This window comes from Falco punctatus (assembly GCF_963210335.1).
Source record: "Falco punctatus genome assembly, chromosome: 13".
NCBI lineage: Eukaryota > Metazoa > Chordata > Aves > Falconiformes > Falconidae > Falco > Falco punctatus.
The window spans coordinates 29,982,148-30,007,144 of NC_137593.1; the positions used below are offsets into that span (position 1 = coordinate 29,982,148).

Below are 24,997 nucleotides of genomic sequence, written 5' to 3' on the forward strand. Positions count from 1 at the left end.
GGAGGGTCTGGGGGGGGTACTGGGAGCACTGGGAGGGGTAACTGGGAGGTAACGTGGGGCACTGGGGGGGTAACTGCTCATATTGGGGGGCACAAGGGATACTGGGAGTATGGGGGGGGGCACTGGAGGTGGATACTGGGAGCAAGGGGGGAGGATTGGGGGGATAGGGTAACTGGGAACACTGTGGGGGCACTGTGGGCTCACTGGCAACTCTGGGGATACTGGAGTACTGGGGGAAGCACTGGGGGGGGTGTAGGACCAGGGGTAACTGGGAGCACTGGGTGGGGCTGGGATGGGGGGTAACTGGGAGCACTGGGGGATTGGACCAGGGATAACTGGGAGCACTGGGGGATTAGAGGGTAGGACCAGGCGTAACTGGGAGCACTGGGGAGCTGGGATGTAGGTAACTGGGAGCACTGGGCGGTAGGTCTAAGAGTAACTGGGAGCACTGGGGAGCTGGGATGTAGGTAACTGGGAGCACTGGGGGGTTTTGGGGTAGGACCAGGAGTAACTGGGAGCACTGGGGGGTACTGGGGACACCAGCCTGTGTGTCCCCCCCCAGCTCCGACCCACCCTGAAGCCGCCTCCCGCCAGGACCCCCCCGGCAGCCCCCTGAGCCCAGCCCCCCCCGGTTCCCCCCCGGGGGGCAAATAAAGGTGCTGCTGCCCCGCCCCCCCGGGTCCTGCTTTGGGGGCACCCCCGGGGGCTGGGGGCCCCCCGCCGATATTTTGGGGTGAATTCGAGGGGGTTTGGGGCCCCGCTGTCCCACAGCGTCTCTATTTCTCTGTACAGGGTATAAACAGCGAGGGGGGGGGCAGGGCAGGGACCCCCCCAAACCATCCGGGATCCGGCCGTACCGGGGTCCCCCCGTGGCTGGGATCCGTTGTAGGGGGGAGGGGAGGGGGGATCCAGGATCCAGCTGCTGTCCGGGATCGCACCGTGCCCACGTCACGAGGTGGGATCCAGCTGGGGCTGGGGTGGGGGCAGGATCCGGCCATGTCCTTGGTGGGGTCTCAGGGTTGGGGGGGTCCCAACGTGTCCAGGGGATCACTGTGTCCAGGATCCAGTTGCTGGCAGGATCCAGCTGGGCCTGGGATCCAGCCTTGGGCTGCGTCCTGGGGGGCCCCATCGCATCCCAGGGGCTGGCTGTGTGCAGGATCTGGCCGCTCGGGGATCCAGTGGTACCCTGGGATCCCCCCGTTCAGAGGTCTGCTGGTGCCTCAGGATCCCTCTGTGCAGGATCTGGCTGCTCCAGGATCCAGCAGTGCTCCAGGATCCCTCTGTTCAGGGATCCAGCGGTGCCCCAGGATCCCTCTGTGTGCAGGATCCAGCCGCTTGGGGATCCAACGGTGCTCCGGGATCCCTCTGTGCACAATATCCAGCTGCTTGGGGATCCACTGGTGCCCCGGGATCCCTCTGTGCGCAGGATCCAGCCGCTTGGGGATCCACTGGTGCCCCGGGATCCCTCTGTGCACAATATCCAGCTGCTTGGGGATCCACTGGTGCCCTGGGATCCCTCTGTGCACGTTGGCTCGGGGCAGCCCCAGGCCCAAGACCTCCCCCCCCCCCCCGCCCCAGTGGGATCCTGCCCTGGGATGCTGGGGCACCCATGGGTGTCCCCCAGTGTCCCCTGGGGTCCCCCTGGGCTGGCAGGTCCCCCCGAGTCGGGGTCCCTGGGTGCCCCCTCGGGCTCGCTGTCCCTGCTGCCCCCCCATGTCCCCATTGTCCCCGTGGGTCAGGGTGCCCCGGGTGCCCCCTGGGGCTGGCTGGTCGCTGCCGTCCCCCATTGTCCCCGATGTCCCCGTGGGTCACGGTGCCGTGGGTGCCCCCTCAGTCTCGCTGTCGCTGCTGTCCCCCATGTCCCCGAGGTCCCCGAGGTCCCCGATGTCCCCGTGGGTCAGGGCGAAGGGTGGCAGCTCCTCGTCCGAGGACCCCAGCGAGTCCTCGTCCCCCAGGCGTGTCCCCAGCCCCACCGCCCCGAAGGCCAGCGGCCCCCGCAGCAGCCGGATCTGCGGGGACAGGGGACAAGGGGGCAGGGGACAAGGGACGTGGGAACACGATGGGGGATGGGGACAGGGAACAGGGGACGAGGGACAGCATGGGGACACGATGGGTGATGGGACAAGAGGATGGGGACACGAGGGGGGACAGGAGATAAGGGGGCAGGGATGGGGTCAAGGTGACAGGGACAAGGGGATGGGGACAGGGACAGGGGGACAAGGGACAAAGGGCCAGGGGAGGGGCCAAGGGACAGCAGAGAAGGGGAGGGGGGAGGAGAGAGGGGAGACACTGTCACCAGCTGTCCCCTGCCACGCGGCGCGGGGACATCGCCGACGGCACCGCGGGGACCCCGCGGGTGGTGCCAGCACCCCCCCACCCCACCCACCCCCCTGCCCCGGGCGCTGTCCCCAGCGTGTCCGGCCTTGGGGACAGCGGGGACACAGCCCGGGGTGACCTGGGGAGGGCACAGGGGTCACACCCCGCGGAAGGGTCCTGGGCCCCCAGCACCCCTGGGCGCAGGATGCGGGTGCCCAGCACCCCTGGGCGCCCAGCACCCCTGGGCGCAGGATGCGGGTGCCCAGCACCCCCGGGTGCAGGATGCGGGTGCCCAGCACCCCCGGGTGCAGGATGCGGGTGCCCCAGCACCCCTGGGCGCAGGATGCGGGTGCCCAGCACCCCCGGGCGCAGGATGCGGGCGCCCAGCACCCCCGGGCGCAGGATGCGGGTGCCCAGCACCCCCGGGCGCAGGATGCGGGCGCCCAGCACCCCCGGGCGCAGGATGCGGGTGCCCCAGCACCCCTGGGCGCAGGATGCGGGTGCCCCAGCACCCCTGGGCGCAGGATGCGGGCGCCCAGCACCCCCGGGCGCAGGATGCGGGTGCCCCAGCACCCCTGGGCGCAGGATGCGGGTGCCCCAGCACCCCTGGGCGCAGGATGCGGGTGCCCCAGCACCCCCGGGCGCAGGATGCGGGCGCCCAGCACCCCCGGGCGCAGGATGCGGGCCCCCAGCACCCCTGGGCGCAGGATGCGGGTGCCCAGCACCCCCGGGCGCAGGATGCGGGCCCCCAGCACCCCCGGGCGCAGGATGCGGGTGCCCAGCACCCCCGGGCGCAGGATGCGGGCGCCCAGCACCCCTGGGCGCAGGATGCGGGTGCCCCAGCACCCCTGGGCGCAGGATGCGGGTGCCCCAGCACCCCTGGGCGCAGGATGCGGGCCCCCAGCACCCTTGGGCGCAGGATGCGGGTGCCCCAGCACCCCTGGGCGCAGGATGCGGGCCCCCAGCACCCCTGGGCGCAGGATGCGGGTGCCCCAGCACCCCTGGGCGCAGGATGCGGGCCCCCAGCACCCCTGGGCGCAGGATGCGGGTGCCCCAGCACCCCTGGGCGCAGGATGCGGGCCCCCAGCACCCCTGGGCGCAGGATGCGGGTGCCCCAGCACCCCTGGGCGCAGGATGCGGGCCCCCAGCACCCTTGGGCGCAGGATGCGGGCGCCCAGCACCCTTGGGTGCCTTACCTCGGCCTTGAGCTCGTCGATGTGGTCCTTGAGCTGGCGGATGTACTGGGCGGCGTCGGAGTGGTTGAGCTGCCCCTGGATCATCCCCTCCTCCCTCTGCGGGGGCGCGCGGGTCAGCGGGTGCCTGTCCCCACCCCCTGTCCCCAAGTCCCCCTGTCACCCCCTCACCGCACGCCCCGGTCCCATCCCCCCCTCGTTGTCCCCTCCCCCGCTCACCTGGATCTCCAGCTCGGCCACGCGCTGTCGCATCTCGGCCAGGGCCGCCATGCTGTCGGCCTCGCGCAGCCGCACCGCCATCACCTCCTCCTTGCTCTGGGGACAGCCGTGTCACCCGGGTCACCCCCCCTCACCCCCGGGTCACCCCCCGGTCAGCCAGCTCCCCACCCCCAGGGGAGGTTCCAGCCCCACCTTTGTCCCCAGGGCCAAGGGAAGGGCAGTGGAAGGGACCCTGGGGGGGAATCTGGGGGAGGGGACGTGGGGACAACGTGGGAGGGGACATTGGGACCCCATGGGAGGGGACAGGAGAACACTGGGACCCCATAGGAGGGGTCATGGGGACATCATGGGAGGGGAGATGGGGACACAACGGGAGGGGACACAGGAGGGGAGATAAGGTCCCAGTTGAAGGGGACATCGGGACCCCATGGGAGGGGACACCGGGACCCCACGGAGGGGACCCTGAGACCCCATGGGATGGGGATATGGGGACACTATGGGAGGGGACAGAGGGACCCCACAGGAGGGGACACTGGGACCCCATGGGAGGGGACATAAGGTCTCCACTGGAGGGGACATGGAGACACCACAGGAGGGGACACGGGGACATCATGGGAGGGGACACTGGGACCCCATGGGAGGGGACATAAGGTCTCCACTGGAAGGAACATGGGGACATCATGGGAGGGGACACTGGGCCACCATGGGAGGGGAGATGGGGACACCATGGGAGGGGACACAGGAGGGAACATAAGGTCCTAATTGAAGGGGACATGGGGACACCATGGGAGGGGACACTGGGACCCCATGAGAGGGGACACTAGAATCCCACTGGAGGGGTCATGGGGACATCACACGAGGTGACATAAGGTCCCCACAGGAGGGGACATGGGGACACCACAGGAGGGGACACAGGGACATCATGGGAGGGGACACTGGGACCCCACGGGAGGGGTCATGGGGACATCATGGGAGGTGAGATAAGGTCCCCACTGGAGGGGACATGGGGACCCCCCGGGAGGGCTGTGGGTGCCCCGGGTGGTGCCGTGGGTGTCCCCGCCGTGTCCCCTCCGTGTCCCCCGTGTCCCACCTTGCACTGGGCCTCGGCGTGTTTGCGGTGGCTCTCGCTGAGCTGCGCCTGCAGCCCCTTGCTCTGCGCCGCCGCCAGCCGCAGCTGCTCCCGCAGCCCCGCGCACGTCTGCTCCGCGCGGCCCAGCACCGTGCGCTGGATCTGGCCCTGGGGGGGGGACACGGGGGGGGACAGGGCTGTCACCACCCCGGCCCCGGTCCTTGTCCCCCTGTCCCCATGTCCCCCCACCCCCCCCCCAGATGGCTCCCGCAGCCCCACATACATCTGCTCCGCGCGGCCCAGCACCGTGCGCTGGATCTGGCCCTGGGGGGGGACAGTGGGGCCAGCCCAGCACCCCCGGTTCAGCACCCAGGACCCTCCAGCCCCAGCACCCCCAGCTCAGCACCCAGGACCCCTGTACCTCCCAGTTCCACCCCCAGCCCCCAGCCAGGATGCGGCCCGTGCTCCCACCTGTGTCTCCAGCTGCAGCACCCCCAGCTCAGCACCCCAGGGCCCAGCACTCCCAGCTCAGCACCCAGGCCCCCCCAGTTCAGGTCCCCCTGGCCCCAGCACCCCCAGTTTCACCCCCCAGCCCCCGGGCCAGGATGTGGCCCGCGCTCTGACCTGCGTCTCCAGCTGCAGCACCCGCTGCCGCAGCGCCCGCAGCTCGGCCTGGGCCTGGGCCTCCCGCAGCCGCGCGGCCACCACGGCCTCTTGCAGCGCGTTGGCGTTGTTCCGCCGCGGGGACTCCTTCCAGCGCCCGCCTGCCCGGCCCGCCTGCGCGCGCACCCATCAGGCACCCACCGGGCAGGCAGGGGGGCCCGCGTGTCTCCCATGGGCACCCAGGTGGCAGGGTGAGGGACCCAGTCAGATGGCAGGGGACCCAGGCATCAGGACAAGGGACCCAGGTGGCCAGGAGGGGACCCACATGATGGCAAGAGACCAGGATGAGGGACCCAGGTGGCCAGGAGGGGACCCAGATGTCAGGACAAGGGACCAACGTGGTCGGGAGGTGACCTAGGCATCGGCATGAGGGACCCAGGTGGCTGGGAGGGGACCCATGTGTCTGGGGGGGGGGCAGACATCTGGGGGGACACAGGTGGGTGTCAGAGGGGACCCAGGCATGCGGCTCCTTACCTGCCAGCTGTCACTGAGGTCCTTCACCTGCTGCTGCAGCTCCGTCAGCGACTTGACGGCCTCTGCCTCGCGCAGCGCCAGCGCCTGCAGCTCCTCCTGCAGCCGCACCACGTTGTCCTCGTCTGGCAGCAGGCTGTTCCTCTGCGGGGACACAGGGGACATTGGTGGGGACACCCCAGGGTGGGAGCACCCTGGGGTGGGGGCATCAGATATTGGTGGGGACACCCTGGGGCAGGGACAACGTGGGGCAGCGACACTGGATGTCATCGGGGACACCTCAGGGTGGTGGCACTCGTCATCGGCAGGGACATCCCAGGGTGGTGGCACTGGGGGGTCGTCCCCCTGTGCCAGGTGGAGGTGGGGACACTCATGGGGCACTGGGGGAGATGATGGAGGATACTGGGAACAGATGTGGATCCCTGGGCACAGGGGAACCCCTGGGGACACCTGGTGTGGCACTGGGGACCCCCAGGGACAGGGGATGCCAGGTCCAGGACCTGCCGTGTGACACTCCCTGTCCTCAAGGCCACTCATGTGACACTCCCCAGCCCACGGCCACCCACATGACTGTCCCTGTCCCCAAGACCATTTGTGTGACTCTCCCCATCCCCAGGGCCACTTGTGGGACCACCCGCAAGGCCACCAGTGTGACACCCACGAGCCGTCCCTGTCACCTTCTCCATGTCGAGGACTTTATCCTGCATCTCCTTGAGGGCACCGAGGGTCTCGCTCTCCCGCAGCCGCGACTGCTCCAGCTCCGTCTCCAGGTGGGTGACAAACTCCTCGCTGAAGCGTGGGTTCCCCTGCCACCGTCCCCACCGTGTCACCCACCGGGCACAACGCCTGCGTGTCCCCTGGGCTTGCCCACAGGGGTGGCACCCCACCCCCCACCCCTGAATCTGGGCTGTAGTGGGGCGTGAATGGAAGGGGGGGGATGTGTGTGGGATGATGGGGACATCTGGGGACATCTGGGGACACCGACCTGCTGGTCCTGCAGCTGTCGGATGGTGGTTTGGGCGCGCTGCAGGTTCTCGGTGGCCGAGGTGCAGCGCTGCTTCACCACCGCCAGCTCCCGCTTGATGATGTAGTTCTCCTCCGCCTCCTGCGCCCGTGTCACCTGGCCCTGGGGACAGCGGGGATGTGTCACAACCCCTGGTTCTCCCCTGCAGCAGTGTGTCACGAGGAGAGGGTGGCGGTGGTGGGGACAAAGAGGGGGGAGGATGGGGACATGGGGGATGCTGGGGATGAGGAGGGGGACACCAGTCCCGCAGTGGGTGAGGGGTGGGGATGAAGGGAAGGACACTGGGGACAAGGGGGTGACGCCAGCCATGGAGGGTGACACCAGCTCCACGGTGAGGTGACGACAGGGATGAGGGGGTGACACCAACCCCCCCTTTCCCCCCCTCAGTGGATGACACCTGAGTGATGCTGGCCCTGTGGCTGGTGACACTGGGGACAAGGGGGGTGACACCAGCCCCACTGCAGCTGACACCGAGGACAAGGAGGTGACACCAGCTCCGTGGGGACCTCTGGGGCCATTCTGTCCCCTCTCATACCACGACCCATGACCTTCCACTCAAAATCCATCTATTTTGGGCAAACTCATCAAAACAGCAGCTTTTACCCCATCTTGCCCAAACCCCGCGCCCCCAACGCCACCACGCCACCCCCCCCCACTTACCACCGAGCCCCAAAACGGGCCAAACCCCCCCATTTTCACCAACCACCCCCAAACCTTCCTTCCCCCCACCCCCCAAGGCGGGGAAGGTGCGCGGGAGCCTCCGGAAAAGCAGGAAAAAGGGCAGATTTTCCCCAAACGAGGCAGACGCAAGGAGGCCGGGAAGCAAAAGGGAGAAGAAAAGGGTTAAAACGCAGCAGAAAAGAGAAAAATAGCTATTTTTGACGCTACCTGGATGAGCCTGTCGGCGAGAGCCGCGCTCTCCTGCGGCCGCCGGCGGAGAAGAGAGAGAAAGAGGGAGAGACGTAACGAGATAAACGAAGGAGACGGAGGCAGCGAGAGAAGCCGCGAGGCGGAGGCACCCGGCAACCTTCCCACGCATCATCGGTCCCCGTTTTGGGGTGTTTTCCAAGGATTTTAGCTTTTTTCCCAGTCTCCGGGGGAAAACAGGGTGATGGTGGTATTTTGCCTTAAAACAGAATGTTACCCACCTCCCAGAGGGAGACTTTGTGTGAAAAAATGCGGAAGTAGCTGCTTGATGGACTTAAAATATCTCATTTTTGCACCAAAATGGTGCTGGGAGGGGAGATTTTGGAGGGGCGGCCCATAAAGGGTGCTGGACCTTGTGGGATTGCACCCATGGGTGCTGGGATTTTTTTTTGGGGGGGGGGTGGTGGCATGGGTGCCTCGGGGGGAGTTTGGGATGTTCCAAGGGATTTTCTGGGTGCTTCAGGGGGGGCTGGGTGCCCCCCAGGCGGTGTCTGGGTATTCCCAGGGGAACCGGGTGCCCCCCAGGCAGGTCTGGGTGCCCCCCGGGGGGGGTCTGGGTATCCCCAGGGGGGCCTGGGTGCCCCCCGGGGGGGCTGGGTATCCCCAGGGGGGCCTGGGTGCCCCCCGGGGGGGCTGGGTATCCCTGGGGGGGGGTCTGGGTATCCCCAGGGGGGTCTGCGTGCCCCCCAGGGGTGTCTGGGTACCCACGGGGGGGTCTGGGTGCCCCCCAGGCAGGTCTCGGTATCCCCAGGGGGTCTGGGTGCCCCCCGGGGGGGTGTCTGGATATCCCCGGGGGGGGGGTTGGGTGCCCCCTGGGGGGGGTCTGGGTGCCCCCCAGGGGTGTCTGGGTGCCCCCCGGGGGGGGTGGGTATCCCCGGGGGGGGGCTGGGTATCCCCCGGGGGGGGGCTGGGTGCCCCCCGGGGGGTCTGGGTATCCCTAGGCGGGTCTGGGTGCCCCCCAGCAGGGGTCTGGGTATCCCCAGGGGGGGGCTGGGTGCCCCCCGGGGGAGTTTTGGGGTGCCAGCCGTGGTGCTCACCTTCTCCAGGGTTTCGATGCGCTGTTTCAGCAGGCGGTTCTCAGTGCGGAGGCGCTGAGAGGGGAAAAATGGGGAGAAATTAGCACCGGAGGGGGGTGTGGACATCCTTGGGGGGGGTCTCTAAGCCTGGGCACAGTCTGGGGACAGGGGACACGGGGGTGAAGTGGCCCCGGGGATGGGCTAAGCTGTCCCTGGATGGTTCCTGTGGCCTCAGGGATGGGTCAAATGGCCCTGGAATGGCTCAAACAACCCTGAAAATGGGACAAAGTGGCCCTGGGATGGCTAACGTGGCTTTGGGGACAGGCTAAGTGGCCTTGGGGACAGCTTCAAAAGCCCTGGGATGGGTGACGGTGGCCCCAGGATGGTTTAGATGGCCCTGGAGATGGCTCAGATGGCTCCAGAGATGGGCTGAACATTCCCAGCCATGGGTCCAAGTGATCCCAGGGTGGTTTAGATGCCCCGGGGATGGGTAAAGTTGTCCCAGGATGGTCAAATGACCCCAGGGATGGGTCAGGTGGCTCCAGGGAGAGGCTAAGCCACCCTGAGATGGCTCAGGTAGCCCCAGGGATGGGCTACATGGTGCTGGGACAGCTCCAAGTGACCCCAGGGATGAGTCAAAGTGGCCCTGGGATGGATTCAACAGTGCTGGGGGTGGGCTGAGCCATCCCAGCATGGCTCAAACGGCACTGGGAAAGGGTCAAGTGACCCTGGGATGGGCCAAAGTGGCCCCAGGTGGCTTAGATGGCCCCAAGGATGGGCTATGCTACGCCAGTGGGGTTCAGCTGGCCCTGGGGATGGGCCAAGTCCCCATGAGAGTAGCTCAAGGAGCCCCAGGATGCCAACACTTGATCTTTCTCACCTTGATCTCGATCTGCTCCTCCATCTCCTTGTTCTTGATGGCAGCGTACTCCTTCTCCAGCCTGCTCAGGACATGGGGACAGGCTGGGACATGAGGATGGGGACCAGACCCCCTGGCCCTATGCCCCACAGCTGGCAGAGGAACCCCTCTCCCCATCTCACCTCTTCATCTTCTTGGGGTTGTACTTGACCTGGAAGGCCCTGAGGATCAGCTTGTCGGGGCAACTGTCGAACTGGTGTGGGATCACCTTCTGGAAGTACTGTGGGTGCAGAAATCAGCTATGAAAATCACCTCAAAAATAGGATAAATCTGCCCAAACCCACCCCAAAAAACAACTTATTGCATGAACCAGCCCCAAAATACGGCTCATCCCGTAAAGCTAAAATACAGCTCGTTGCATAAATCCACCACAAAATACGTCCCGTTGCGTAAAACGGGCCCAAAACACATCCTGGTTCGGGTTAAATTTGCCCCGAAACACGTCCCGTTGGACGAATCTGCCCCAAAACACGTCCCACTGGATAAATCCATCCCAAAACTCATCCTCTTGGAGAAATCCATGCAAAAAGATACTGTGTTGGACAAATCCACCCCAAAACACGTCCCGTTGGACAAATCTATCCCGAAACACGTCCCGTTGGACAAATCCACCCTGAAACATCTCTTGTTGACACATCCACTCTGAAACATCTCCTGTTGGACAAATCCACCCCAAAATACGTCCCGTTGAACAAATCCACCCCTAAAGCCACTGGCCCGTACCTGGGACATGCCCTCCATGTCAAGCTGGACAAGCTCAGCCTGGTTGAACTGCAGCAGCGCCATTCCCACACGGAAGACAATCTCCAGCCCCTGCAGGAAGGGTCCACACTTGATCCCATGCCATTGTCTTTCCCACCCGGGGTTTTTCTCCCCAGGAATGTTTCCACATCAAGATGGAAAACGTGGGTGTCGTCCCTTGGTGACTGATGATGTTGGCGCAGCCCCGTTACCTCGTACATGAAGATGTCGAAGACGCGTGTGGCCACAGGAAGAGGGAAGGTGGTGAGGAAGAGGGTGAGGAACCAGGAGGAGGCATACATGGAGGTGAGGAAGCTCTGTGAGCGGAAGTGGATGTTCAGCTCCGGCAACTGCTCCTGGACATAAGAAATGGAAGAAATGAAGAGGAACGGGAAATGGTGGATGGTTTTAGGAGCTATTCATGGCTGCTGAGGTTTGAACATGTTCACGGGGTCTTGTGGAGGTCTCTGAGGGGGCTCATGGAAGGTCCTCTGTGGATGGTCCCTAGGATCTCATGGATGTCCCTCAGGGCATCTCATGGACGGCCCCTGGGGCATCTCACGGAGGTGCCCTGAGGTCTCATGGATGTCCCCAAGGTGTCCTGTGCATGTCCTTGGGGGTCTCACTGATGTCCCCCTTGAGGAATCATGGATGGTCCTCAGAGCACCTCATAGACGTCCCCAGGATCTGTGTTGTTGGACACGAGCTCCATTGGAGGAATGCATTTCTCCTGAAGCTGCCACCTCACTCCAACCTCTCCCTGTCCTTGTCCCCTGGTTCTACCCGCTGGTTCCCAGCACCACGAGCATTCTGGGGGACGTGGGGTGGTGCCCACCTGCAGCATGTACTCAAACTGGTAGATGCAGAGCCCCAGCTCGGCCATGCTGGGTTTGAAGAGCTCCCGTAAGCGGTATTCCTGCATCAGCCTCACGAACACACAGAAGGCCTCTTCCTCGGGCATCTGGAGACCCAAAGGGACATGAATTTCCCCTTAAACCTCTGCTGGCAGTTCTGGATGCAGAGCCTCTTCCCAGCAGGTGATGGGACGGGATGGGATGTGCCAGGAGCCATCCCTGGGTGAAGGCGGATACTAATGGGGGATTAAAACCCATCAGGAGAACGTGGGATGGTGGGAACAAGCCCATTTTGTTCCTTAGGATCAAGAAAAGGTCTCCCGTTTCCCAACCAGGTTCTTCCACGTCTCCGGAGGGTGTTAAACACCCACCAGCAGCTCCTCCTCTCTCAGGGTTTGTCACAAACCTGCATAAGCAGCAGTCCCACGATGAAGGCGCTACCTTGGCAGTATCCAACCTCCCGGTCCACCAGTGAATAGGCCTGGAAGAAGGAAAAAAAATCAAAATAAACCTATGTGTGAGCAGGGGGATTGGACCAGGTCAGAATTCCCGCTGGCTGGGGGAGGCCAGCGGTGGGAGGGAAGCCTTGACCACGGAAAAGAGGTTTTTTTTTTTGTCGACAACACCTCCTGTGAACACGATGTGGCTGCAAACTTGAATTTGGACCCCCCCCCCAAAAGCCTCAATTACCCGTTTCTTCATTCAGATGACAACTCAAACGTTGTGATGTACATGTCAAAATGAAAACTGAGTTTTGGGATGGATGGAGTAGTACAGAGGAAACGCCGCAGGAAAAAAACGAGGTCCCTTTGTGAAGCAAGGGCTGTTGCGCTGTGAAAAGCGGTTCCAGGAGTTTGTGGTGGAAAGCAAACCCCACCAAAATTATAATCCAGCGAAACCAGCTTCAAAATCCAAAGGGATATCCTGGCTGTGACCAAGACCCTGTGCCGCTTGAGGAAAGACGTTACCTTCATGACGTTGAAGAGCACCTCCTGGCCCAGACTGTCCTGGCCCTTGAAGAACTCGTGTTCGGGATAGGTGCGGGCGATATCCCGTCGGATGAGCTTCTCGCAGGGAGAGGACATCTTGAGTAGCTCCGAGTATTGGTTTTTGACGGGCATGTCGGTGGCGCTGCAGAGCAGCTGCCAGACGATGGCACGGAAATGGTGAGGGATCCCTTTGCGGATGAGCTCCTGTGGGAAAAACGGGGCCAAAACCTGAGAAAATGGCTTTCGAGAAGCTGGGGAAGCTCCTCATGGATGGGGGAGGCACCACCCTGGAAGGCCGGTGCAGGTTTTCGCCGGAGGGTTTAAAATATCGTTCAAACTAAAGCAGCGCCCTCACCTTCAGCAGCTTCTCCTTCTTCTTGCGCCACTCGTCCCACTCGTTGACGATGCGGCCCCAGAGGATCCAGGTGTCCTCCTCGAGGTGGCTGAGGTTGGAGGAGGCTGAGGAGCTGGAGACCAAGGACGAGCCGCTGTTCCGTCGTGAGCCATTCATGGAGCGCATTGACTTGGAGTCGGCCTCCAGTAGCCTGCGAGAGACACAGGTAGCCCCCCCCCAAAAAAAAGACAAGACAGCCCCCCAAAACCATCCCAGAAAAGGAGATACTTCCCTCAAACAGCCCCAAAGGAGAAGAGATTCTACAAAATCCTGCTCCAAGAGGAGCAGTTCCCCAGAAACCACCCCGAACGAGGAGATCTTCCCCCAAAACATCCCTAAGAAGGAGAGATTCCCTCCAAACCGCCCCGAAGGAAGAGAGATTCACCCAAAACGCCCCAAAGGAGGGGAAAGTCCTCCAAAACCACACCAAAAAAGGCGATATTCCCCAAAACGACCCCAAAATAGCACCCCGCTGGGCTGTTTGTCCCAGCCAAATGTTGACAGCTGCCTGGGGACGGTTTCTTTAATCAATTTGCTTAAACAACGGATTCACGATGGGCTTTTTTCTCAGCGCAAATTTGCTTCAAAACGCCTTTGCAAGGAAATTTTCGCTTCAGGGCTTGATTTGAACACCGGTTTGAAGGCTGGGGATGGAGCTTTTTTCCCAGCATCGCGGCCAAGTGAACCTCAGGGTTCGTTTCCCATCCAGAGCGGGTTTAAAACCCACCACCCAAGCGGGTGGGTTTATTCTTTAGGATTTATTATTTCCCAACAACCATTTCCTTGCAAAATTCCCCTTTGCCTGCCCGAACGAGCAAAGCCGGCTGTTTTCAGAGCAAAATAGAAATTTGAACATAAGAAACTGCGTGAAAATAGGTGAAAATAAAGGTGAAAATTAAAAAAAGTGGTGGGTTTTTGCCCCGGTTGGAGCGATGCTGGGAGAAGTGGCTTGTTGATGTCCAGCCTCTGATTTTAAGGGAAATATTTGGATAAAAAAAGGATAAAGAGAGCGAACGGGGTGCGTAACACCTGGAACTCACCGGTTTTGCTCCTCCAGTTTCGCCAGCAGCTCCAGTTCGTCGGGGCTGAGGTTTTCCGAGTCGGAGGTGGGCGAACATGCCGGGGCTGAGTTGACGGAGGAGAGGGCTTCGTGGGAGGACGAGTCGGGGCTGACAGCCGGCGATGCCATGGCGGCGGGGGCCGGCGGTGGGCCGAGCCCGCGGGGATTTCGGGGGTCTCACCTGGAAAAGCGAGCGCCGGCGTGAGCGGATGCGAGCATCGCTCCATTTGCACCAAGACAGTCACTTAATTCCCTAAAAAAAAAAATAAAAATCCCCGACCATTTAAGCCCAGTTTTCACATCAAGCCAGGTCTAAGCACATCATCCTGTGTTTGCCCAAAATCAGTCGAATTAAATTAGCCTAAAAACTGGGATTAAGCCCAGTGAACCCTCATTTTGGGAAGGAACGGGTCAATGCGGGAAGAGAGCATTTACGGAAAGCCGGCCCTGCTGTGGATTTGCTGTAGGGGTTGACAGCACCCAGTTTGCCCATTTTGGTGGGGTTTTATGGAAAAATGCCTCCCTGGGGAGGAATGAGTCTCGGTTTGGGATTGCAGGGACTGGCAGAAATGGGGTGGAAAATGGTGGGTTGAAGAGTGCTGCAAAAAGAAGGGTTCAAGCGGCGTCTCCAGAGATTTGCTGGAGGATGGGCAAGGACTGGGATCCCTCAAGGATGCTCTGGCCTTTTTGGGGCTGAAAAACTCTCCTTTTGGTGAAAAAAATGCTGCTGGAGACTGGCAAAATGAGCCCTCAGCCACTGCTGTGGTTAAAGGTGAAGAAAGCGGAGAAAAGAAATAAAAAAGCCGCAGCACCTGAAGGATACACCATCAATGTGTGATTTACCTGATTTGGGCTTAATTTGCCCTCTGCGCAGATCAAACTATAAATCGGGGAGGTTTTAACCAAAAAGCCATGTTCTGATCCCTTTTTCCAGTGGAAAAATTAACCGGTGGAGCAAAACGAGCTCCGAGGAAAGCAGAGCAATGAAGGGGCGTTGGGCAAGCACAGCCATGCTGCCAATGGGGAAAATCCCACATTCTTTGGTTAGTTTTCCAGAAACAGCAAAATTTAACAGGGTGGCTTCGGGGCAAGCAGGGAGAATCGGGTCAATCATTAATGGGATCACGTGGATTTGCTTGTTAAGCAGGAAATTTTATAAAGTGGAGGGAAAAAAATTTAAAAAGCGTCTTGATTATATTTAATTCAGCCCATGCTGCTCATCACGGGACAGGGCTTTCCCAGCAGTGCCTTTGTCTCCAGGCCAGCCATTAATTTATTTTCTATAATTAATATTTCCCTGCAAGACCTTGCTGCCCGATATCGCCCAAAATACTGTTTTAAGGAAAAAAAAAAAAAAAAATGAAAATAGTGAGTGCCACCGATGCAAAATTCTAAGTTACTGATCAAACAGCAGCCGCAGCACAACCTGCCAGGGTTCAATGGGCTGCAAAAACATCCTGAAATGGCGTTTTAGGAAAATGTTCATTTCCACACCAGTGCAGGGCGGGGATAAAAGCAACAACCGCCCGTGGATGAGCATGGGATGGCCGAAACGTATGATTTCAACCCCAAAATGAAGCGGGCAAATGGTTTATGAGAACCAGAAAAAAACAGGTGGAAACGGGGAAAAAAAGAGATGCAAAGGCGGGTTGGAATTTTTCTTTTTTTTTTTTTTTTTTTTTTTTTTTTTGGGGGGGGGGGGCGTGAAATCCTGTTAGTTTTCCAGCGTGGAGGGGGGAGGAGCTGGTGACCGTCATCCTCAAGGGTTCCCACCACGCTGAGAGCTCATTCTGAGGTGATGGGTAACAAAATTTGCTGAAGTTGTTTGAATTTGGAGGAAAAAAGAAAAAAAAAAAGAAAAGTCCTGGGTGTAGTCAAAGGCGCTGAGAAAATTGGGGGGGGAAATGGTCCTGGAAATGCCACCACGGCGCCCCGGCTCTGTTTTGAGGAAACTGGCCCAGGAAAGGGCTTGGATGATCCTGATTTCAGTCCGTTTGTGATGGTGAGTTAATAAAAAAATAACTTTCCCGGTGCGACGGGGTGCTGCGGAGTCCTCGAGGTCCCCGCGTGTCCCCAAAGTCCCTACGCGTCGCCGTCACATAACTCATTTTTCCCCCAAAATACCATTGTTGGGCCAAAGCGCTGTAAAAAAAGCCCAATTTCAGCAAGATGTCAAGGCACCAACCTCGAGCCAGAGCATTTTTGGGAGGAAAAGGTGAAAATTTCCCCCCTCGCGCTTAAAATCTGCTGATTCGTTGCTTTTTTGACCCATTTTTGCAGCTTTTCTAGGGAGCTTCATACCGTTTGCGCCTTTTCTGCCCCTTCCTATGCCTTTTCAGTGCCGTTTTATGCCTTTTCCGCCCATTTTTGCAGCGTCTGTCAGTGTCATTTTGCACCTTTTCCACCCCGTTTTCACAGTATTTTCTACGCCGTTTCCTCGGTGTCTCTCGGTGCCGTTTTGCACCTTTTTTGCACCATTTTTGCGGCGTCTCCGAGCTGTTTTTAACCGCCTCTCAAAACTTCATCGAAGAAGGGATTCACCCCCCATTTCAGCAGCAATTTTGTGGAGGTGCCGGGTAGTGACTTTCCAGCAAACACAAACCATCAAAAATCCACCAATTTGCCCTAAACCCCGCTTCCTAACATCAAAAAGGAGCCAGACAAGGGAAAAAAAGAACGAATAAACCAACAAATATTTCAGCAGGACGTTCTCAAGGTTCATTAAAATCCGCAGTTGGCGGAAAGAGGAGGAAAATGGATAAAAATGGGTTTAAACAGCACAGGTTTTGCCACTGGCGGGAATGAAACAGGTGCAAATATTCAGCTAAAATCCCCCCAAAATACCACCAGATTTAAAACTGATCAAAAGCCACCAAAAACTGAATTTAGCACCAAAACGGAGCGAGGAAACTCCTCCCCGCCCCGCCCCCCCCCTCCTGCTCAGTACCAGCCACCAAAATGTATTTCCAAATGTGGTTTTGAGGGGAAAACCAACCCAAAATGCCACTCGGGTGGTGATTTTTGTGGGTTTTGCAGTCCCAACTTGGGTGAAACAAGCCCAGAAAATGGGAACGTTTGGTGGTTTGGGGGATTTTTCACCAAAATAGGGTGGTTTTTTTTTTTTTTTCCCTCCATCCAGGCTGCTGGCGGCAGCAGGTATTAAACGACGCCGGCAGCTCTGACGGATGGCAAACCAGCAGAAAAGGGGGTGGTGGTGGGGGGTGTAAATTAAGAAAGGAGGAGGAATTTGGGGGAAAAACCTGTCATTTGATGGGAAACCCGAGTCATCCCGGCGGAGCTAAAATCCCTGGGTTTGAACCCAAAAGGAGAGGCGTGTCGGGGATGGCACAAAGCCGCTGCTCCAGGGGCTGCGGCCACGGCTGCTCCATCTTCTGGGCGGCTGCAGAGGGGGGTGGGGGGGTGGGGGGTGTTTTGGGGGGTACCCAGGGACCACCCCCAAACTCCCTCCCCACGGATGGGGGGCACAGGGATGGTGGTGGAGAGGGTGGGTGTGCGCTGGGTGGGTGGGGGAGTGTGATTAAAGCCCCCCCCCCTCCAATAAATGACATCTGGGGGATGATGGCTGTGATAGGGGGGGCCCAGCTGCCTGCTGCAGCCGCCCCCCCCCCCTTTTTTTTTTCAACCAAACCCTCATTGTTTTAAGGCAAACTAAGGGACAATACCCTCTGCACAACACCCCCCCCCCAAGCTGCAGTGCTGGGGGGCCCCAATAAAAGATGGGAACAGGGGGTGACCCCCCGCAGTGACCCCCTCTATGGGGGGAGGCATCCTTAATGCCTCCCCATGGCGTTTGGGGGGCACCCCCAATGCCCCCCCCCCCCCCTTCATGGTGGGGGGCACTCTTGTGGTTTTATCCAGGGGGGTGTAAACCTACAATTACCCCCATAAGTGGGGGGCAACCCCATTGACCCCCTTAGTCTGCGGGGGGCACCCCCACAGTTACCCTATAGTCCTGGGTGGGGGTTACCCCCAGCCACCCCCATAACCGGGGGGGATTATCTCAATGCCCTCCCCATACGGGAGGTCCCCCCAGCTCTCCCCCAGCTGGGGGGGGTGGGTGGCAACACCAATTACTTCCCTCATAGCTGGGGGGGGGATATTTACCCCAAATCCCCCCCTCCCCCCCAGCATCACCCCTATAGCACCCCCCTCCCCAGACTCGAGGTGCGCTTCACCCCCAGTATCCCCCCCAGGGGGTCACCCTCAAATATCCCTGCCCCCTGGGGAGGGGGGTTACCTCCAATCCCCCCCGCCCCAGCCTTAAGGGGGTGATCACCCCTCACAGCCCCCCCCCCTTGGGGGGGCACCCCCCATTCCTGAGGGAAGGAGCCCCCCCCCCTCCGAGGGGGCGGGTCGTCCCTCCCCGCCCCTCCTACCTGCGAGGCGCTGCCATGGCGACCGCCGGCTGCCTCCGAGGGGGGGGCCCGCGGCGCCCCCCCGCCGCTACCCGCCGCTGGGAGCCGAGCGGGAGCCGCGGCCGCCGCGGGCCCCGCCGCTGCCATGGGGGGACCCGCCGCCGCCGCCGCCCTGACTGACACGGACTGACAGGCGGCCCCGCCCCGCAGCCAATCAACGCGCCGCCTCCGCGCCTCCGCCCGCCCCCCCGCGGCGATACCGCCAATCGTCGCGGCCCGCCCGGGAATGAGCCGCCGAGGGGAACCCGGCTACAAACCGCGCCTGGTGCGCGGTGAGCCAATGGGCTGGCTCGCCGGTGGTTGATGGACAAGCCGTCGTTCCAATCAGATTCAAGGAGATGCCTTTCCCCCTGAGGGGGGGTGGGCACCGCCTTGCCGAGAGGCGAATGGCAGGCGCAGGTGGTGATGATGGATAGGTAGAGAGGCCAATCGGCTGCCCCATCTCGCTTGGAGTGGCATCTGGCTGACAGGAGAGGACAACAAGCCCCTCCTCTTCAGCGAAAAGGTTGGATTTGATTGACAGGAGTACCTACCAATCGTTGGCGCAGGAGAAGGTGAGGCAGACTATAGGAGCACGCACCCCTCCAGCACAGGTGGCTGTTCCCGCCTTCCTAGGGAGATTGCGGCTCTTATTGGCTGATGGCAATGATAGGCAGACACCTCCACCTATGGGGTGTCGAATAACGGATAGCTACTCTGTGAAGAGGGGTGCAGGGCGGGCAGCCAGATAGCAGGGCTCGGGATGGGGGTCCCCGGTTCCTTGGGGACAAGGATTCAGGGGTTCCTGGTCACCCGAAGATGGGGGTGATGGGGGGAGAGTGTCCCCCGTTCCCACAGGGGCCTGGGTCTGGGGGTCCCCGGTTCCCTGGGGCTGGGGCGTTGGGGTGACCGGGGACCCCCATCCCATAGGATTCCAGGGATGGGGACACTGGGGGCTCCTGGGATCCCCAGCAATGGGGACAAAGGGCCCCAGCTCCCCGGAAAAGGGGGTGACAGGGGTCCCACGTTTCTCAGGGATTCGGCTCTTGGGGCAGCAGGGGTGCCCAGTGATCCCAGTTCCCCAGGGACAGGGGTTGGGGCGGGGGGCCGGGTGGGTGTTGTCCCCAAAGGACAAGGGTGATAGCGTGGGGGGTGTCCCCAGGGACGGTCACGTGGGACACTGCGGGTGCTCCCAGGGCCTGGGGGTTCTGAGGCGCCACGGGAGTCGTTTTTAACAGTGCTGAGAAGTGGGATGTTTTTGGAGCTTCAAGGGATTTTTCAACCGATTTTTAAAACTAAAAAGTCAAAAAACCCTTAAAAAGGTTAAGGATGTAAGGGTGCGGGAGGTTTAGGGGTGGGAGCTGGCGCTTCTGGTCCTCTCGTGACTTTTATTTCACTTTTCAATTCTTGCAGCTTGAAAAGCTCTGTATTTTTTTTATTAATTTTTTTATATTAAACCTCTTCCCGTACCACCAGGACAAACGGCGCGCTGGCAGCAGAGAGAGGAACCACCACGAGAATGCATGGCCCAAATTCACAGCGTTTCGACTCAAAACCAACTTCGGTGTCTCTTGGAAAGTGCCAGAGAGCCAAGGGCACGAGCGGTCACCCCTGGGAGAAGTTTGGCCTTGACTTCCCCTAATTTTGGGATCAAAAAAGGGGAAATCGGACAAAAGGAGGAAGCTGTTTGCTTCAAGAGCAGGGGAACCCACGTGAGGGATGTTCAAATTCTGGCTGCGTGTGCTCTTCCCAGGGTGCCTCTGTGAAATTCAGCTAAAATTCATCAATGGTGAAGTTATTTGTCAGTTTTAACTTCCGTTTTTTGTGATAGCTAGCCCAGTGGATTCCTGGCTTGAATCCCAGAGGGCGTTTGGCAACCAAAAAGAGTTTTTCGGAGGAGTAAAGGAAACGGGGCCTGAAAAAAATGAGTATTTTCCCCATGTGAAGTTTCTTCTGTTAAAAATGTGAGAGATTATCACAAAAACTGCCTCCTCGGGCAGGTGTCAGCCTCGTTTCAGGAAAGCAGAGTGTGGTTTTGAACCAATTCTTCTAAAAATCAAGAGAAGGGGCTGTAGCATGTGGTGAGGGGTAGCCCAAGCACATTGGCCACTCCAAGCTCCTGAGTGTGCAGATTTTTTTTTTTTCCCTAGGAAATCAGAATTATGAAATGTAGGCGTTTCCTTCTCCCCAGGACGTGATGACGCATCTTCCTCACCATATAAAATCAGGGAGATGCCAAAAGGAAGGGCCAGAGATGTCACAAGGCGATGGTGCCCTTGGCACCTACGAGAAATGGGATTCCACCGAGACGATGGAGTTGGAGAAGCGAGAGCAGGGGAGGGCACCTAAAGGAGGTACTGGGGTGAAGGACCAGCTCTGGGGATCCACAGACATGGAACTGGAGGGTTTAGGCTCTTCAAACCAGTCTTTCTCCAAAGCTCTAGCCAAATTTTGACACCTGGTTCTTCTGTTGGGTCGCAATCTAGGAAAAAAGGTTTGAGTGTGGAGAACGGGGTGGTGGAGCCACTCGAGGGGTTGTTTTGGGGGGGATCTCTCCTCTTTGTGCTTTCTTTAAGAAAGTATCTGTTGCGGGGGCTTATTTGGGGCTGCATCACCCTGTTTCAGCCTTGGCAATACCGTCCATCCCAGCCTCATCTCTGGAGAGAGCCATCATGCTGCTGTACATTCTTCTGGCCCTCACCATCGTGATTTTCATGGCTCTCACCATCGTGAACATCCAGAGAGGTGAGTCCACCATGTGCCCCTCGCTCCGATCGCCAAGCATGGGGTGGGCATGGTTTGGGGGGAAAAGACCCACGGATGGAGCAAAATGTGGCTCTGAGTTAGGATCGAAGGTCCTTTTTGCAGCCCATGAGCTTGCCAGGGCTGAATCCAGAGCAAAAGTGATCTTGTCCTCTTCCCCCAGTATCTGCGATGTGGGAGGTGTTGGAACAAGCCCGAATGCGGAGCGAGAATAGCCACACGACAGCATGGCACAATCTTTCAGAGGTCCAGCACACCCTGGGTACGGCATCTCACCCCAAAATGGCTCTCTGGCAACTGCTGCCCTCTCAATACCTGCACAATTCCCCCCGCCCCTCCCCCCCCCCCCCGTCCCCCAGCGCTTCCCAGGGTGCTTTTTCCAGAAAAAAAAAAAAACCAAAAAAAAACAAACCAAAAACCCAAACCCACTTTCCATCCAAACCCACTTTCCATCAGGACAGAGATGGTCAGGGCTTTTTTTGAGCTTTCTCCTTTTATTTTCCTCTTAGATAAACAGCTCTCTGGCGAGCTCAAGGCAATTCACAGCCAGTTTCTGAACGGTATGCCAAAAAAAAGGTGGTTTTGGGGAAACTTGGGCAGAATCCTGAATTCTGAGGGCAGGCAGTGGTGAGATGGTGTCAAAAGTGGAGTTTTCCTCCTCGCAGTGTCTCGAGAAGTGGAGAACATGGGGTGGAAGGTGACACAGTGCAAAGCAGAGTGCGGGAAGGAGCTGTCGAATCGCCTCCAAGCCCTAGGTGAGAGCCTGATTTTGATGGAAAATCATTAAATTCAGTCTTTCTCTTCAATTCCCAAAACGCAGTATTGGGTAGAGGCTCTGAAGATTCCTAAATGATGCACTGGGAGCACATGAAGCCAATCTTAATGAGCTTGAGCTATCATGAAGTATAATGTTAAAGGAAAAAAGCTTTTCTTAGTCTGTTGATAAACGCAATAAAAAGCTCATTTATCAAGAGGGTTCTGAGGTTTTACTGCCTGAATTTTAACGACTGGTAACGCACAGCGGGGGAACACACAGTGAAAACAGCGGTGTAAATTGGGACAGAAAGGACAAAGGGAAGGGAGACAAAATTGGGGGGTTTTTTTAGGTCTTTGTGGCAGCTAAATTTACCTTTGATTCTCTTCGATTCTCTCCCGGGCAGAGGAGAAGGATGTGCTGGAGCCGGTGCAGCGGCAGCTGGCGGAGATGAAGCAGGAGCAGAGCCGCACATCGGCGCTCCTCAACACGGCGCTGGAGGAAGCGCGCAACCTCTCAGGTGAGGCTGAGCCTGCCAGCATCCCCCTGTTCTTGCCCACAATTCTCCTTTTTTTTTTTTTTCTCTTCATATATTTTTAATCCCCCCCCCCCCCCCCCCCCCCCCCCCCGGCCCACGTTTTCCCTCAGGAATTCTCTGCACGAGGTGTCCTGATGGCTGGCAGCAGTTTGCCAAAACCTGCTATTTCTTCTCCTCCTCCACTAAATCCTGGCAAGCTGCTAAAGAGTTCTGTGCCACCTTCGATGCCCACATGCCCATTGTCAACACCGAGCAGGAAAACGTAAGCTGAGAAATCCCGTAAAAAGATAAAACCCCACCACCAGATCTCAGGAGGTTAGAGGAACGTTAGACTCCCATTCCACAAACGGAAAGCTGGAGGATCAGCAATTCAAGACTGCCTGTGGAGCAGGGAAAACGCAACTGGTTGAGGGTGCCACTTGCTTCTGAAGTCATTTGGCCAAATTGCATGAATCTGTCCCCAAAATGGATTTTTTTGGGGGGAAAAGCTGGGGGGGGGAGCAGCTTCCCCTGGGGGTACAAGAGGCGCTCACCTGCATTTGGGGTGGATACACCATGGCTCCATGTTGATCTCTCCTTGTGATCATATAGGAATGGCAGAAATTATAGAATTAATTACAGAAATATAACCCAAACTCGCACAAATTAGCATTTCTACCCCAATTTAGCCACTCCCTGCCTCCTATTCAGGAGGGTGCTTTCACCGACCTGGCTTTTAAAAAGCACATTAGGTCTGAAAATAAGCTTTTTCTTCCAGATATTAGAAATTTCAGCTCTTGTTTTCCATATCTGATGGGAAACGCTGCATTTTTTGTCATATTTGTGGCACATCACTCTTGTTCCCTGCAAGAGATGGGCTCCCTGATGTCAGACTGCCAGCCCTGGCCTCGGCGCCACTGAATCCCTTTGCTGTCACCTTCTGCTTCTCCTCCTGATGTTTGTTTGTTTGTTTGTTTTTTTTCCCCCATTTGCAGAAATTTCTGGCAAATCACATCATGGAGAATCGGGTGTTCTGGCTGGGCCTGAGCGACATGCACAAAGAAGGCGACTGGCAGTGGGTGAACGGCAACTCCCTCTCTCTCTCGTATGTTTTTAGCCTCATCAGAGGGTAAATTGCCCCCCCAAAAAAGCTCTCTTCTCCCTTAGCCCATTTTTTGCTCAAAAATAAAAAGGTGCTGGACCCTCATTAGGGCACGTCTGCTCTGGTTTAGTGATTAAAAGGGACAAAAATAAGTTTTGTGCTGCCACGGCACTTGAAAATGCCTGGTGGAGTGAAAGGTAAGAGGAGCCACCCTGCTGTGGGCAAGATTTTGGCTTTTCTCCCCAAATACGCTTTGGGTTTGGGGCTGAAAACCACAGGGGGGAACAGCCAAGACCGTGCACCTTGAGGCAAGGGGGCTATTAGAAAAATGGATCCCCTCACCCTTGGGATTTTGGGGAAAACGCCACGATGGAAGTGGAGCTGCCTTCCTGCGTTAAACAGGAAAAAGGGAAAAATCACTGAAATAGCTTTGCTGCATGAAACGGGAGAGGAGGAATTTTTGGGGGGTGTTGCCCTCCTTGGGAGATGCTGCTGGGCCACTGTGCTCTCCCCTAAGTAAAAAAAAAAACCAACCAACAAAAAAACAACAAAAAACACCCAAAACCAAAAACACCCAAACCCCAAAAGTTCCCAAATGGAGAGCTTCCCACCCAAATCTTTGTGCCCTCCTGCCTCTCCACAGGTTCTGGAACAGCGGGGAACCCAACAATGTGGGCGACCACGGCGAGGACTGTGCCACCATCTTTCCCAACGGCCGCTGGAATGACGTTTCCTGTTCCAACGCGGAAGCCTGGATCTGTGAGTGCAGCTGCTAGCGCCTCCCCTTGCCGGGCTTAAAAATTGGGAAAAACAATAAAAAAACACAACAAAACCACGTTGGGTTGAAAACATGAGGCTCTGGGGGAAAGAAGTGTCCAGAAATACGTATCCTGCTTCCCAAAAGCAGGGTGCGGAAGATGGGCACGGCGCTGTGGTGGAGGGGTTGCCCAGTTAAAAGGGTCACTCTTTGGTGAGGGGTGGTTTAAGATTTATATATATATATATATTTTATTTTTTTTGGTGTTTGTTAACGTTTTGCGAGCGGTTTCCCTCTTGTGCCGAGGCTTGACATGTATTGCTTGCCGGTTAATCGGGGGGAAAAAATAATAATAATAAAGGTCTATGATTGCAATTTGAAATCATGTAAATTGAGTCGACGTGGCGCTGAGGAGTGCCCTTTTTCCCAGGGTTTAAGTAGAAAAAAACCCCAAAAAGGGAAGAGAGAGCAGGGTGTGTGTTTTCAGGGCGCATATGCAAATCCCTGACTCGTGGGTGCTGAAGCATGACGCCTGTTTTGCCGAACGCCTTCGCTGCCGGATTCTCCTCCTGGCAGTGGCTCTGCTGGAAGATTTGGGATTACCCCGGTGCGGTGGTTAAGATCCGTAGGTGCCACTGTGGTGGTTTTATGGATAATCCCTAAAAAGTTCTCCAAATCCAAGCGGGAGCTGCCAGCTCTCACGGCCTCACCGTTTCCCCACCACCAAACCCAAACTGGTTGAATTTGGGGATGATCACTGCCATGGTCGGCTGAAAAGGCATATTTTTTTAATTTTTTTTTTTTTTGCATGGGGAAAGAGAGCACTCTCACTCA

The 24,997-nt window shown here is 58.4% G+C and overlaps 2 protein-coding genes across 4 annotated transcripts; one reads left to right on the top strand and one right to left on the bottom strand.

Moving 5' to 3' along the window:
- Window positions 1-1,631: 1,631 nt before the first annotated feature.
- EVI5L (ecotropic viral integration site 5 like) lies at window positions 1,632-18,427 on the bottom strand. Of its 2 annotated transcripts, XM_080409563.1 has the most exons (20): window positions 18,253-18,427; window positions 13,836-14,036; window positions 12,757-12,946; window positions 12,381-12,605; window positions 11,819-11,893; window positions 11,394-11,519; window positions 10,771-10,914; window positions 10,541-10,630; window positions 9,940-10,037; window positions 9,779-9,839; window positions 8,920-8,973; window positions 7,844-7,876; window positions 6,917-7,057; window positions 6,609-6,737; window positions 5,935-6,075; window positions 5,422-5,574; window positions 4,819-4,965; window positions 3,729-3,824; window positions 3,513-3,608; window positions 1,632-2,009 (listed from the first exon to the last, which is right to left on the bottom strand). In XM_080409563.1, the coding sequence occupies exons 2-20, from the start codon at window positions 13,982-13,984 to the stop codon at window positions 1,809-1,811; spliced, it is 2,349 nt and encodes a 782-aa protein (XP_080265689.1). In that variant the 5' UTR covers window positions 13,985-14,036; window positions 18,253-18,427; the 3' UTR covers window positions 1,632-1,808. The 2 variants fall into 2 exon arrangements, with proteins under 2 accessions (XP_080265689.1, XP_080265690.1); XM_080409564.1 differs by lacking the exon at window positions 7,844-7,876 and having other exon boundaries at window positions 1,633-2,009; window positions 18,253-18,426.
- Window positions 18,428-19,658: 1,231 nt separating this feature from the next.
- Window positions 19,659-24,545, top strand: LOC308072543 (uncharacterized protein). Of its 2 annotated transcripts, none has more exons than XM_080409570.1 (10): window positions 19,659-19,982; window positions 20,462-20,624; window positions 20,896-21,015; window positions 21,197-21,295; window positions 21,543-21,593; window positions 21,699-21,788; window positions 22,194-22,307; window positions 22,436-22,587; window positions 23,300-23,409; window positions 24,050-24,545. In XM_080409570.1, exons 1-10 carry the CDS (start codon window positions 19,794-19,796, stop codon window positions 24,180-24,182), a joined length of 1,221 nt encoding a protein of 406 aa, XP_080265696.1. In that variant the 5' UTR covers window positions 19,659-19,793; the 3' UTR covers window positions 24,183-24,545. The 2 variants fall into 2 exon arrangements, with proteins under 2 accessions (XP_080265696.1, XP_080265695.1); XM_080409569.1 differs by having other exon boundaries at window positions 19,829-19,982; window positions 23,300-23,433.
- The last annotated feature ends 452 nt before the right edge of the window (window positions 24,546-24,997 follow it).